Source organism: Anabas testudineus, chromosome 17 (assembly GCF_900324465.2).
Source record: "Anabas testudineus chromosome 17, fAnaTes1.2, whole genome shotgun sequence".
In the NCBI taxonomy this organism is placed as follows: Eukaryota; Metazoa; Chordata; class Actinopteri; order Anabantiformes; family Anabantidae; genus Anabas; species Anabas testudineus.
The window spans coordinates 16723620-16738207 of record NC_046626.1 but is presented as its reverse complement, the minus strand read 5'-3'; the positions used below and the strand labels follow the sequence as shown (position 1 = coordinate 16738207).

Sequence of the window (14588 nt, the reverse complement as noted above, 5' to 3'; positions counted from 1 at the left end):
AGGAGGTATTTTTGGTGGCAAATGAATGGCGAACATCCACGGACTAGAATAGATTTGCTAACAGGGTGATGAAAAATGGGGGAAGGGCAATTGTCATGTCTGGAGGAAAAAAAAAAAAAGCTGAAATTCAGATCTGGGGAGGGGACAGGCACTTATACTGTGTCATCCAATCAATCACATAAATGGGTGGAGTTCCACAAAAAGGCATTTTAGGCTTCTAAAGTACATATTTCATAGCAGTGCACCAACACAGCTGTTTCTGTGACTTGACTTTTCTTTGTTGGTTTATTGACAGTTTATGAGAATCTCATTTCCCTGCACCACTCCTCACTAATCCCCCCTACTGCTGCAGTAGCAAGCTCCATCCAATTGTACTATTCATGCCATGGCACTGAATCTGTACTTCACAGCTTTCCAACGAAGAAAGAGACAGCGGTAGAACAAATGCACGCGCTTTTAATTAAGCTGAGTGAAGCTTTAAGTTATAATTTCAGTATACTCTGAATAAATTATGGATGGGAAAAAACATTTATTTTGGTTGATGTACAACTTATCTTTAATCTTTAACTGGCACAGATCTGTTTTCGTCTTCTTTTAGCAAAATACAAGCTGCTGTAAATTTTAGCAGTCATGATGCTTAGAGACAGAGCTTCTCAGAAACATCTGTAATCAGCTGTGAAATGAAGCCAGCATTCACTCACCCTCTCACCAGGATCTCCTGGGGCACCTGGGGGACCCTGCAACCCTGGGGTACCAGGAAGACCCTGAAACCACAAACAGGCACATATACACTTAGCATATTATATTCCAAACTGCTGCTTACCAGCGTTCCCACCACAATCAGTATATCCACTACTTCACGAGAATAGACCAACAAGGACAGACAAAAACACTTTAATTTAAAAAGACATGTGCCTCAAAATAAAATAGTCCCCAACCCCCCTCTGTTCTCTCTCTCTCTTGGGTTCACACATACAGAGACACAGACATACACACGTTCATGCACAAATACACATTTTGACTGTCTCTCGCAGCTCAAGCTTCATTGGCGATGAGGGCTGACGCTCTTTCCATAAAGACATTTTTTCCCTCTTTAGCTGTTCTCCATCTGTGGAAGGCAGACAGGAGTGTGGGAGAACGTGATACTCACTGCTTGGCCAGGGGCTCCTTGGGGTCCTTCTATAAGCATCCCCTGAAAAAGGAAAAAGTGGATACAGTAGCATTATAGGGCAGCCCTTAAGTAAGGTGACCATGAGTGTGGAGTTTACATATATCTACCAGCTTAAGATGCGTATGTTTCAGCTATCTGATGCTCTGTGCTAAAATATGTGTGTGGTCAAAGACTGGGATTGGAGCCTGTGGTGGTACAGATGGTATGGGAGGAGAGATGTTAAATGCAGCTGCTAATTCAGTCCATGCGGTGGTTAAATGTACAGGATGGATTTCCACCGAACATATACTGTGGAGATGTTTTGTCTAAGTCTGTCCGACCAAAGATGAGACTTAAGTCAAACATGACATCACAAAATGTGACTGTATATCAGAAATGAGACAGTTAGATGTAAAGTAGTAATGATATATAATACCTATATAATGCCTACTATTAGATGCTTGGATACAGATTTTGAATTTGACAGGAAGGCCTTGTAGCTTGTTAGCTGTTTAGCACCTAATGCTCAATTGGATCTTATAGCTATACCAGTAGCAGGTCAACCCGTTCTTGCAAGTTCTCATGTCTAGGACGTTTAACTTTGTGGATTTTGTGTCTATGTTACCTTATATGCAAATGCATGGTTATTCTGAAAATAAGAATTAACAACAATCTTAATACTTCACTTACTGGCTCAATTACAGCGGGTTCACCCTTCTCTCCCTTTTCTCCCAGGTGGCTTTGGCGTCCACTCACCTGCAAACACAAGACAAATCAGACAAGCTTTTTTACACAGTGGCACGCCAGATTTTTGCACATAAAGGCAAAGAAGTAAATGCCAGAGATGGAAAATGTGAGACCAATGAGCAGCAGATGCCGTGCCTCATACCATGAGGTCTTCTTTTATAAAGGTTACTGAGAACTCTGACAAAAATGCTACAGTAGGAAAAGCTCCGCAAAATGCTGACTATGGTTCTGCATGCTTAGGAAGAGGTAGTTCGCTGGAAAAATAAACCTCAAGAATCATTTTGCAAGAAGCCATAATTTAGACTTTGGTCTGACTCCTATTTATTAAGCTTCCTAAAAGCCATAGACTGAAAAAAAAAAGACACCAACTGTGCACATATGCAGAGGTCGTTACCTGACACTATCCATACAATGACTTCACATGAGAAGAATTCACAAACCACCTACAGCAGTGTGTCCAAAAACTGATTGTACAGTTCAGCATAAAGATGAAACTGTTTTTGAGAAAGTCATGGAGCAGGGTTGTGTTAGCTTGAGATTGCTGAGTGAAGAGCACTAATGAAACTGTTCAAGTTAAGTCAAAGCAGACAGATCTCAGTCCAGATGGGGACTGTGTCACTTCCTGCCTCTGGCATTTTGGATCCTGAAACAAGGAAGGGGGCTGGAAACAATCCATAAAAAACACTGACTGTAGATTTTTTAGATATTGATCTGGATGAATTTGAAGAAAAAACATTTGCTGACTTTGTATGTCTGTGACAGGGAGAAGCTGTGATTAACAGCAGAGGTCACTGGGGTCAAGAGGTCATTAAAGAAGTCTATGTGCTGACAGCTGGGTCAACATCTGTTTATCTGTGGGAGACTTAGATAGACGAGTTGTGTTTGTGTTTGCTGGTTTATTTGTTTTTGGTGCATGTGCAGTGTTCCAATCTATAACCCGATACCATTAGAAACAACAAACAAAAAAGGCATCGCAAACACGCCATCAAATCGGTGCCACCAACATCTTCTCCATCTTTCCACATTCCTCGCCACCACTTCCACATCCCCGCCAACACCCCCCTCTCCACGCTCACTTTTAACCACTCCAGCACTTACACTGCTCTCTCTAATGTCTGTCTCCGCTGGAACTCCAGGACCAATCTCTTCATCATAAGTTACAGATGTAGGGTTGGCGTCAGTGGGGCCATAATCGCCGTAATCGTGGTAGTCATATGGCTTCTCTACAAACTGTTTGTTGTCGTATTCCTTTAGGTCGTATTCCTTAAACTCATAAACATCAGTTCCAGGGTCGACCTTGTCCTTGGTCTCCACCGGGGCAGCAGTTTCCACAGCAACAGTGGGGTCCACCCCGACCTCTTCAGCACCGGTGATGTAATCATCCACTATTTCCTCTTCATAGATCTGGCATCGCAAAGAGGGGGGAAGTTGTTAAGATGTTTGGCAACATAGATGTTAGGCTAGTGCAATAAAATCATATGAGCAGTTTTTAATGTTTTACACGTATAACACAATTCACAGTCAAAGCAAAAATATTTAACTAAAATACTGGACACCTACTCTGTGGAAACATAAGGAACCTTCATCTTAACTGTGGAAATACCTATTGGTCTAATTTGGGACGGCATCCAAATACATGCATTCTTAGATTATACAGATATGTGATCACATGTTAATAAATTCACTGTCTGCGTGCAAAACAAAAAGAAAGTGAGTTGTCCAAAGCTTCACTTGCTAAAGAATTAGCATAGTAGTCAAGTGGACTGCACACATTACACATCAAGACTTAACATACATCTTGTTAAATCTCTGTGCTACTTACATTTGAGAACAATGCAACTCACAAAATTAACTCACTTTTTAAGAATTATACATAAATATTAAATGTTCTTTTCTTTTACATTTACATAAGCAGGTTTTAAACCCTCAAATTTGAAGTCACTGGTTTATTTTAGCATTCTTATCAATGTTTTATATTGTCTATTTAACATTACCATGCACTAACCATGTGTTTTGTTGGTCATGCAGCAAAACATAATAAGTGGCTAACTTATGGCTACTTCTAGCTGAGAGTGGACGGTATAATACTGCATTATATGTTTAGCAAAAGTACCCAACAGCAGTATTTTGGATATAGTCTGAGGCAGTGTTAGAAGTGGTCCAGAGTCCTCAGTAACCAGACAAGTGTTCCAACATGGGACAGCATATGTTTGGTTTCTGTGGTTATCTCTCTGATCTGTCATTTTAAATGAATGTAATGTCTCGAGCTGAGAGAAGCTTCTCCATCTCAAGGTACATAACAATGAAACTGGCAGACATTTGGCTGGCAGACAACACGGTCGTATTGTTTTAGTTTAACCCCCAAATGTTCCTCATTAAGCTGTTTTGTATGTGATGGTTTAGCACAAACGACAGCGGAATCTGCCAAATTCAGGATATGGAGGAAACTTATGGGATGAGACCGTCAACTGATTTTCCATTAGTTATGGTTCATTAAATGACAAAGTTTTTCTGCGTCAGTCTTTATCCAGAATCTATGTGATTTCTCATGGAAATTGAGGAGCGGAGTCAGCCGTTTGATGTGAGTGAGGCCCTGTTAGGTTTCAACCTCCAAAGACGATCATAAAAATATGTTTTGTTGTTGGTGACACCCTGCAGTTTTACTGAGATTTCATTTTGTACCACTAAACCCGTAATTCAAGAAATCTGGATGTTAATTGGCGAGTTAAAAATTCTAAGGGTTTTAAACAACAATAAAAAACATATCATGTTTTCATACCATGTTTTCCTAGGACCTGTAAATAGTGTCCAGGATATAAACATTTTCTATCCGATCTTGTTGACATAGATAAAAAATGTAAACCTTCATTTTTGTCAGGAAAAAAAGTTACCTGGCCTTGTCCTGTGGTCTCAGTGGGGGTTTCAGGCTGACTTCTGTCCACAGGGGTGTAGTCATACTCACCTGTGTAGTAGTCTGCATCCACATTTGTCTAACAGCACACCCAGAAACACACAAAGAGAAGCGTTACATTTCTGAGATATCTGGGAACAGAGAGCTAGATGCAAGAGAAGAATAAAGATCAACAGGTAAAGACGGACGAGGTTGACAACGAGAGAGTTGCTTGTTTTGTGTTTTTCATGACAAAAGCCATGATAACGGTGTTAGTCAAGTGTTACCTTAGTCTTGACTTGTTCAGTTGGGGGAGCGTCAGTGGTTAACTCTCCTTCACTGTAGTCATAGAACTCTCCATATTCATAGTTAGTGTACTGTATGGAAAAATGAATGGGGGCAATCAGTTAATTAGTGCAATCATGTAAATAAATCAGTACAATGTCTCAGAAACACATTGTACATTATTTACATGGCATTTGAGAGCATGTTCTTCTCAACACTATTCATGCTATTTTAGAAATAACATGTTTAAATGGTGAAAATATCACATCCATATTTAAAAAAATGAACTTTATGACATATGGATGAAATCAGCAGTGCAAGTTTCCTTTTTTTTTTTTTTAACTCAGGCCCCTTGAGCTTCACATGACCCGACTGAGAGGTTAATGTCTGTAACCAAGCAAAGAGCAATTAAGATTCTTGTTCGCTTCCAGCTCGATGTAGGAGGGTTAATGTGATGCCAGTGATATGCCTCTACCACTTAATTCTGTATGCCAACAGTGGCCCCGGGATTTCAATAATGGGGGCTTTAAAACAGGAAGCCCAAGCTGTCCTGACTCATTGCGTGTTGATATATTATGGGGAACATAGGGAAAGCATTGACAGTGGATAAAACCTCTGTTAAAGAAGGCTGTATTGTGTATAATGTTGCTGTTTATTTGCACTTGAACAATTATTTTATCCAGGAAACAAGACTGCAGCGTCTCGTTTGGGAAACCGGGAGCCAAGACACATTTAGCTTAGCTTAGTATAAAGACTGCACATTATATTCTTGTTGCAGTTGCAGTTTTCACAGAGCCAGAGCTAGTGCTTTCTATTTGCTTACATTGTTATGCTAAACTATTCTAATCATTTCCTGGCTCCAGCTTCATATCAACCACACAGACATGAGAGTGTATCTACTGTATCTTCTTATCTAACTCAAATACAGCAGCAACCTATACACACTGCACGCAACCCATATTATATGTAATTTTGCCAATTAGCCATGTTAACCCCTTTGTCAGAAGCCTAAGATCCTCCCTCATCTGCATTTGCTCTTAGTTCCCTTACAAAGTCAAAAAAGAGGTAGGTAGATTAAGTTAACAAACCAATCCTCCATACGCAATGCTCTATCAGCACTGGGACAGATATTAGTCCCTGGACAACTGCTAAGCTCATAAAAAAATAATACAAGATCCACGGCCTGCTGCAATGTTGTCTGCCTGCCCGGCCTCGGCTCAGTGGCCCACAGAGAGGGAGAGGGGTCAGAGAGAAGCTGTGGCCAGATAAGCAAGACTGACTGAAAGTGAAAATGGAGAAAAGGAGAGAGACAGAGAGAAAGATCGAGCATGAAGGAAGGATTTATAAAGATTTATGGTGCTGAAGTGCTTGGCCTTCACCACTGGCTTGGATGAAAAGCGTAAATACTGAAGTGTGCTCAAAAAAATAAAAAAGCTCCCCCGTCCTCTCTTGCGTCACTCCTTCTTCCAGTTTTAACCGGGCTGCAAAGGCGACAAGCTTCAGGTGAATCTTCAGAGGCTACAGTCGCACATTGTGCCTTTATCGTAGGGGGATTGTGACAAATAGCACAGAGGGGCAGAAGTTCAAACCTCAAACCTTTTTCTGTATTAACAAAAACATTTTGGTGAGATCAGAATTTCTTCCACAGTGATTTGTGATTTGGAAAAATAATTTTAAAAGTTTCAGTTAGTTGGAATGTAGGAAAAACATTCCTGTTATAACTGTACAGACAACGAATAAACCAGATTTACACTGTTGTTGAATCCAAACTGCTCCCGACTGTCTATTTAGAATTGACAAGCTCCTTGTCTTAGCCCTGAAGAGTAACTTGATGATGAAGCAATATTTTCCAGGACATGGTACCAACTGTAGAGCCAACAGAATCGGCTCTGGATTTTTTTTTTCTTGAACCAGGGATCTGAAGTCTACTTTTCCAGGTACCAGGAGTCTAACTGGGGAAGGAAAGGCTTAAATTTCCCTGGGAGTCTGGGCAGAAGCCTGCAGAACTCGTTAGTAATATAAATCACGGGGCCACTCCAAAGTGGGCTTAGACGTCGTAGCAGGGAAAAAGGAAAAGTTTCCAGTGTGAGCTCATCAGTTATTTAGTGAAACACTGAAGGAAAATGTCAGCTGACAGAAGGACGTGAACTAGCAAAATAACCAAATCTAAAGATGAAAAGAAGGACAGGCCCTGAGATCAAAACACCATATTTCAATCAAGAGATATGAGCAAAGAGGCAACAAATGATGTTTTGAAGCCAGTGTTCATTTAAATCAGAGGATGAGGACACGGCAACACAACAATTCTGACATGTCAGCATGTTTCCACCAGTGACACACAGACACACCAGAGTTGGCACAGAAACCTGCACAAGCCTGGCTCTGTCAAACCTAAAAGTGCTTTATGGTCACACCATGTGAACGGAATATTCTTGTACTTTTTATGCATTTACGCTAGTGCACTCGCTCAAACCTGGAAAAAATGTTATCTACTACTATTTTGAGCTGTTACAGACCATTGTTTATAGCACTGCAGAGCTCTAGGAAAAAATGTAGGCATAATGGGGAAAGAGGGAAACTTTACTACTGCTCAACACCCAATCCTTACTCTGAGCCTCAACACAACTTTACCTTTAATTCACCTTTTAATATATATATAAATATATATTGTTTTATTGCAAACTAAATTTCTATTATACATTTTTTTTACGGAAAACAGGACTTTTGTCTTTTTGTCTGTTCAACTCTTTCTTTTTCTTTCTTTTTTCTCTTTCTTCTCTTTTGGTTTCCTATTTTGATTTGATTTGTGTTTTTTTAATCATTAATAAAAAAAGATAATTAAAATTAAAGCCATCCAGAGGCTTAAAACTTAAACAATGCTTAAACAAATATATGTAGAGATGTTTCAACCAGTTGAATAATGAAAAAACTGATAAGGAATTTGACTTGAAGTCAGCTCATCTCTCATTTCGATCTACTTCATTTTCACTAATAAAACATGTCTACTTTATTGCCTTCATCTTTTGCTTCCTAACTTTTACTACCGATACCCAAGTCTGAAGAACAGTATCCAAATCTCTGTCTTCTATCTTCCCGAACACTCCAGCTCTGATATTCTCCCCCTTCGTGATTCCATCCATCTTTTCCTCCCAACTATCACCGTCTCCCTTTCCTTCTGAATCACTCTCCCTCCAGACAGCCATTCTTCCCTCCTGATGTCTCCTCCTAAATCCATCCCGTCTGCCTCCAGATACTGACCTCTTCCTCAGGTTCCTGAGCCTGGGGGGTGTCGTGGTGGTTGGGGGTTTCACAGTCAGGGCTGTAGTGTTCACAGTAATCATATGCTGCCCTGGGGTCTGCCACTATCAGCAGCTGCTGGATGTCGCCCTGGAACAAGAGAAGAAAAAGGAAAGGAAAAGCAGCATGTCAGCAGAATGACCACATTTCACAGACTGCAGATATATGAATTAGGTACGTATCACTGGAAATTCCCATGTTAGAGTTTTCTTCTACCCTTGATGTTCCTCCATATAAAAACTGCATAATTTATAATGCTGTAAATGTATGCTATGGCCATCAGTTTTACTACTTTCTGAGCAGTTTGGTTTGGCAAAATGTTCTAATACCCAGGAGCATCAGTTGCTCTTGCTATTGAGAAGAAGCTGGTCCAAAGTATGAATGTGAGTAAAACAGATCACTTTACCACTGCAACTGGGAACTAAACACAAAATGTTGCAAAATTTCATCCCAAATTCACATAAATTGATTAAATGAACATTTCTTAGTAAATTATCAGGTCTGCAGCTTTCCATCTGTTTGTGGCGCATGTACATGACAAAATATTAAGCTGTGTGATTAGAAATGGCTCGTGGAAATTGTCGTGGACTTAGATTTGTATTCGATCTTTGACCTTTTAATCAAAAACAGATTTTGAGACACAGTTGCAAATCATTTGTACTTCAACTAGCACATCCCTCCAAGCCTTTGACGTGCTTCAAATGTCTATTACCAAAAACCATCTGTCAACGTGACCTCTATATTCTAAGCCCTGACGCCCAAATAAACTCCATCTACCTCGCAATCAGAAAGTCTTTCTCTACTTTCTTTTTTCTTTTGTGATTGCAAATAGAAACCAAATGTTACCGTCCATGAAAATTTCACCTAGTCCACCTTGCCTGATTTTTACGAGCGTGGCGATAGTAAAATGTGACAACACAACAACAAGGCAGATGTTGGAGAGTACCAGAGGAAGTAGTCTCTCGACAATTAGTGACACGTAGTTTTATAGAATAAATCAAAGCTTTTAAAAACACTACTATTGTACGGTCCTCCTCACGCAGCCATTAGAGACAGTAAGTCCCCTTACACAGTGAATAAATAAGAAAAGTCTGTGCTTATCTTAAGTCGTCTGTTTTTCATGAGCTTTTGGAAAAGGAAATTAGATCTCTGCTCTCAACCCTTGCATCAGCCAAAGGCTCTTTTCCATGATTGTTTCTGAAGGAATTTATAACCAGGACCTGCTATGCCACTGATGTGGGGAATGTTATCTATACCCATCAACAGTATGGCCGTCTCCTCTGACAGTTTTCACAGTCCAACTACTAAAAGGTCAAATAAATGGAGAAAATCACCATGAAAGGTGAAGAAAGGCCACAATCATGGTGGCCACTGCAGAGGAAGCACATACATACAGATTGCATTAACTTACAGGAGGCAACATCTGTACAAGCTTAAACCTCTGGAACATATTAGATATTCACTATGCCATACTTCCATCATAAGTAACCAGCAAATCTCAGTAACAATAACAGGTTATTGAACAACCCAAACAACCAGAGGACATAAATAAATTGAACACATCAGCCGACACATGGGTTTCAGCCCAGATGTTGTGCTTTGGTTACCTCCGGTGTCATTAATGTTGTAATCAATTACGTTTAATTAATTATATGAATGGGTTGTTTTTATAATATGCCCTTTGTGGGATTCCTGTACCATCTGTGTGAGGTAGAAGGAGCAGGAAATCTCTACATTTTACAGATGTTGGAGTAAAATCTAGTTCAGGTCTCCTATCACATCAGAATTAGACAATTTCATAGCATAGCATAGTCTTAAAAGTCAGTGATGGTGGATAGCATTGGGTGGAGAGGCTGAGTGTCTTAGAGTAGAGCAGGGTGCTTGTTCAAAATAGAATTTGTTCCTATTGAACCTTCACACTGCTCACAATAGTTCACCCCATACCTTGTCCAAATACAACAAACAAAAACTCCAATGACAAACAGAAGGCCTTAGGGTAAAGACTGCACTGCAGCCATGCACGCTGCACGTCCTTGTTGTAATTCAGAACAAATTGATCCGATGTCAAAGCCAGAAATAGAGAGGACAAAACACAGACACAGTGCCTTTGGCAGGAACACTGTCTGCTTCCTCGATCCTGTATCTTCCTGTGTTCATGGACAATCACTACTCACTCTTTCTATCATTTATGTTTTCGTTTAGTCTGTGTGTGTATCCAGTAAGAAAACAAAGTGTATAAAGCAACAATGCTACAGAGTCACTACAACAAGAAAATATGCAGGAGTTTCCAAAAACGTCATACGAAGAGACCACACACACGCAGCCCATTTATAAAGGCAGTTAGGACTTCAATAACTCCCAGACTCCCCGAATGACTTGTCCTTCACGTTCTCACTCTCTCCATTTACCCTCTGTGTCTTCCTAATCTGCGTCTTGGTGCTTTTGTTGATGTTAACGTCTGGATTGTATTACCCATCTCTCTGGCCTCTGTGGAAGTTTCTCCCAAGAATCCCAAGAATGATCTACAGCAATAACCTGGCACAGACACAATGGGATAAATCTACTGCCTAGGCTACACTACAATCCAGCCATTAATGGGTCTGTGTGTGTGTGTGTGTGTGTGTGTAAATACACAGCTCCTCGACACATGCTAATCTTCATTTCACATTGTAACAACATCCCTTTGACAAGACAAGTACATAACAGGACAAAGTGAAAAGGATGAAAGTTTAAACTAAGAAAAGAAGGAATGATCCTTCCATCAAACTAATTCAACAGAATACAAAAGCTTGCAGTGGACAGAGACAGAGACGTTTTGGAAATAAACACCTCTGTTTTTTCCTCAAGCCTCCAGATTTCACATCTGATTTTAAGTTAAGTTAAGAAATCCAAAACACCACAGGATTCTCCCTGAGCTATGTGACCTTGATGTCTGTAAAAACTATCCTCACAAATCCACACCCACTAGCACCAGAAGTCACTTGAGGAAAATAAGTGGCAGATGGCTGATCACCTTAGAGTGGGCAGTCCAACACGGAACTGTAATTTTAGCAGGGTGTTAAATGTCGGCGAGTGAATGACAGGGACGGAGGCATGGGACAAGTCATGCAACACGCAGTTTACATTTGATTCTCATTGCCACAGGCAACAAGACCATGATGGATATCACAAATCAAGATGAAGCTGACTGATTAGATGCATAATCCTGCTGGCACCAGATCACAGATGAGAAGTTGTATTTGTTGGACTAATTTGGCGACATAAACAAATATGTAGTCTGTGTTTGATTCTTCAAAATGAAGACCATGCTTGATTTAGATAGAGCGTCAGTCTCTGGACCTTTTTAGTTAAAGCCTGATTTGAGCCTTGCAGGATTCTGCTGCGGCACTGCAGACATGTAGACCGTGTTTTGGGCAGAGCCACAGTCATAGAATGAAGGAGCGTGTGGGATGTTTTAAACTGCAGTAATAGTGTTGTATTTGATACACAGCCAGGCATATGTGCACTTCACTACTCCCACACCGATGTCTGTGTCTACTGTGGACAAAAAAAAAAAGCAGCAATCTGCTCAAAAGACTGAACGTCGTAGACAAAAAAACAACTAAATTAACTGAGTAAACAACTGATACAAGTTATATTGACTTTTTCTCTAATGCCTACACAACAACATGCAACGCAGTGTGTCGTTAGATGAGTGTAATATTATTAACTGTGGTCCAGGTGGTCACTTTGTCTGCAGGAAAAGCTGGAGGATATGCAGGCCATGCACCTGGAGCACACATATGGAAATATGTTACAGGCGTCTATTTGAACCAGTTAAACGAATGCGTACATGCAGAAATGACATGTTTCTGTTCTTTACCGATTATATGTTTGTTAGAAGGAAGCATCCATACAGTACATGACTTATTTTTCTGGGCTTATACAGTGAATGTAGAGGCTCTCAACAAGAAATGAAAAGATGATTTTACTCTCTAAAAGTTATAAGGTGACAGTACAGGTATATACTTGAAGCTCTGTATCATATAAATGACTTTCTACTGCAAAGGAAAAAGAGAAAACACTTTAATGGTGTCACTGTGACCTGCCTGTGACACTGTACCTCCCAGAGCACCATCAGCCAAATGTGGCCAGCTCAGAGGTCAAATCAAGCCTTTCATACGTGTTACGCCTGCAGATGTTGTGCTTGTAAAATCCATACAGTGCAAACTTGCGGCATGTTATGTGACCACAACCTACGTCTGCATTTTCTATGTCAATTGTGCAGCACTGGGTGCAATAATCATCTAAAAAGCCTGCTTTTTCAAAGTCTGGGAGTAGAGCACATCTTGAAAGAACAAATAGACAGATGGAATTTCAAAACTGTACAAGGACAACAATTAAGCAAAAAGCAGGGAAAAGGAAAAATGTATAATGCTCTCCAGATTTCTACCCAGCATTTTATCAATTGCAGCCTTTGTGGTCAGCGCAGGGATAAAGTTTCTTTTCAAGCACTGGGGGCACACAAATGTCTTGCACCCTTCGAATATTAAAACATTTCGCCTGCCAGTAGCTCACAAAACAGTTGAACTGTGTGAACCATCTGCTTGCTTGTCTGCCCAGCCTTTCTCCACTTCTCATTTCATCTCATTTTTCCTTGCGCCGCTTTTTTCGGTCAGCAAACGTTTTCAAGAAGCAACCTCGGGTGTATAACTTCTTCGCTGTGCTGGGACCAGTTAGTGAGGGCTTGCAGCACAAGGAACAAGAAGGTCAGGCCCAGGTTTAGTTTGATTTATACTTTGTTGTTCTTGTATCAAGAACTAACAACTGAGTTGCTTTAAATGCTCGGGTTGTTCGTGTCGATACAACTTAGAAATATCAATTTCACTGACAGCCTTCTTGGAAACAGTCACACAAATACGAATTAATTTCTTTAATGTTATTACACAACCCTAACCAAAACATCGTGTGACAGGTACTGCAGGGTGAAAAGTGATTGAGGCAGATGAGAAACAGTCAGAGAGTTTCTCTTCCTGCCAACCATAAACAATGATTCACTTTAAGACTTAGAGACCATCCGAACCTAGTTAGAGTCCTCTGCCAAAGATAGTCCTGCTTGAGGGACAGCATTTTGGAATGATCTACTTTGCAGTAATAGCAGACACATAAACAAAGTGTCTTAACCACTTTTTTTCTCTCCTCCTCCTCACACACACAAACACACACACGGTTTTTTTCACGCATGCATGTACGTTACAACGCCTATATAAACACGCGCTGACGTATTCAGTCCAATTCAATTTTAATTTTATTGCACCAGATCACAACAGAAGTCATCTCAAGGCAAATGGTGCAAACACAGTATCCCACCCAATCCTCTCAAGTGTAAAAAGTGGATTTGCATTAAAATGAGACGTGGGGATGATTTCACTTAGAATATCTTGTGACTTCTATTTAGAAGAAAAAAATAAAGGAGGAAAAGGGAAAAAAAAAAGCCATTTGGAGACTCGGTCAGTGAGCATATCTCTTAAACAGCTGTGCAATCTGTGCCAAGACTAAGCACACACTGATCATATTTTCCCCAAGCTTTCACTCCTCTGTGTGCTTCCAGCTTTGACACCTGCTTATGCAATCTACTGCAGTAAGGTAGCCATGTGCTCACAGCTCAAAGCAATTTTAGAGAGAAAGCTCAAAACAACCAAGTAATTAAACTGGGAAAATGCTCCAAGGTTGTGAAGCTCTCAGCAATAAAATTCACAAATCTGCTCGACCTGGAAGACAAGTTACAGAAAATATCTACATCTATCTATCTATCTAGTTTTGTTTCTGGTTTGTCCACCTAGAAAGTGAAATTAACGTTCAGGCTCTAAGCATGTTAGGTTTACATGAACACTTAAAAAGGTATTGACGACTGTGATAAAGGTAAACTGTTTACCTACAGGCAACGGTTGTAGAGTAGATGTCAGGGCAAATCTCATATCTCATCTACTGTGCAAACCAGTTTTTATTTATAGGAAAATCCAATAATTAAGTACGTTCGATTTTTTTGCCATTAGCAGTCCAGGTAGGCTACAGGTGGCCAGTTTACAATCACCAAAGGTTATTAAATTTGAAGTGGCAATAATTGCAGCTTAAGCTATGGTTGCATTTTAACTGGGCCACCAAACCTTTAAACATGCGAAAAGCCTCAACTCAAAAGGAGTCATTTCCTCTTCTGCAGGTTTGAGAAAAAAAACACAA

At 40.3% G+C, this 14588-nt stretch overlaps 1 protein-coding gene across 2 annotated transcripts in view; it reads right to left on the bottom strand.

Annotated features, from left to right (window-relative positions):
• The window catches only part of LOC113172376 (collagen alpha-1(XI) chain-like), a 69900-nt gene that overhangs the window by 43016 nt on the left and 12296 nt on the right, over positions 1–14588 (bottom strand). For both annotated transcript variants that reach the window (XM_026375316.1, XM_026375314.1), the window contains 7 exons: positions 8331–8459; positions 5075–5164; positions 4789–4887; positions 2996–3301; positions 1841–1906; positions 1151–1192; positions 702–764 (listed from right to left, as the gene is read on the bottom strand). In XM_026375316.1, coding sequence (XP_026231101.1) covers positions 702–764; positions 1151–1192; positions 1841–1906; positions 2996–3301; positions 4789–4887; positions 5075–5164; positions 8331–8459 — 795 coding nt within the window. The remainder of the gene's footprint in view (positions 1–701; positions 765–1150; positions 1193–1840; positions 1907–2995; positions 3302–4788; positions 4888–5074; positions 5165–8330; positions 8460–14588) is intronic.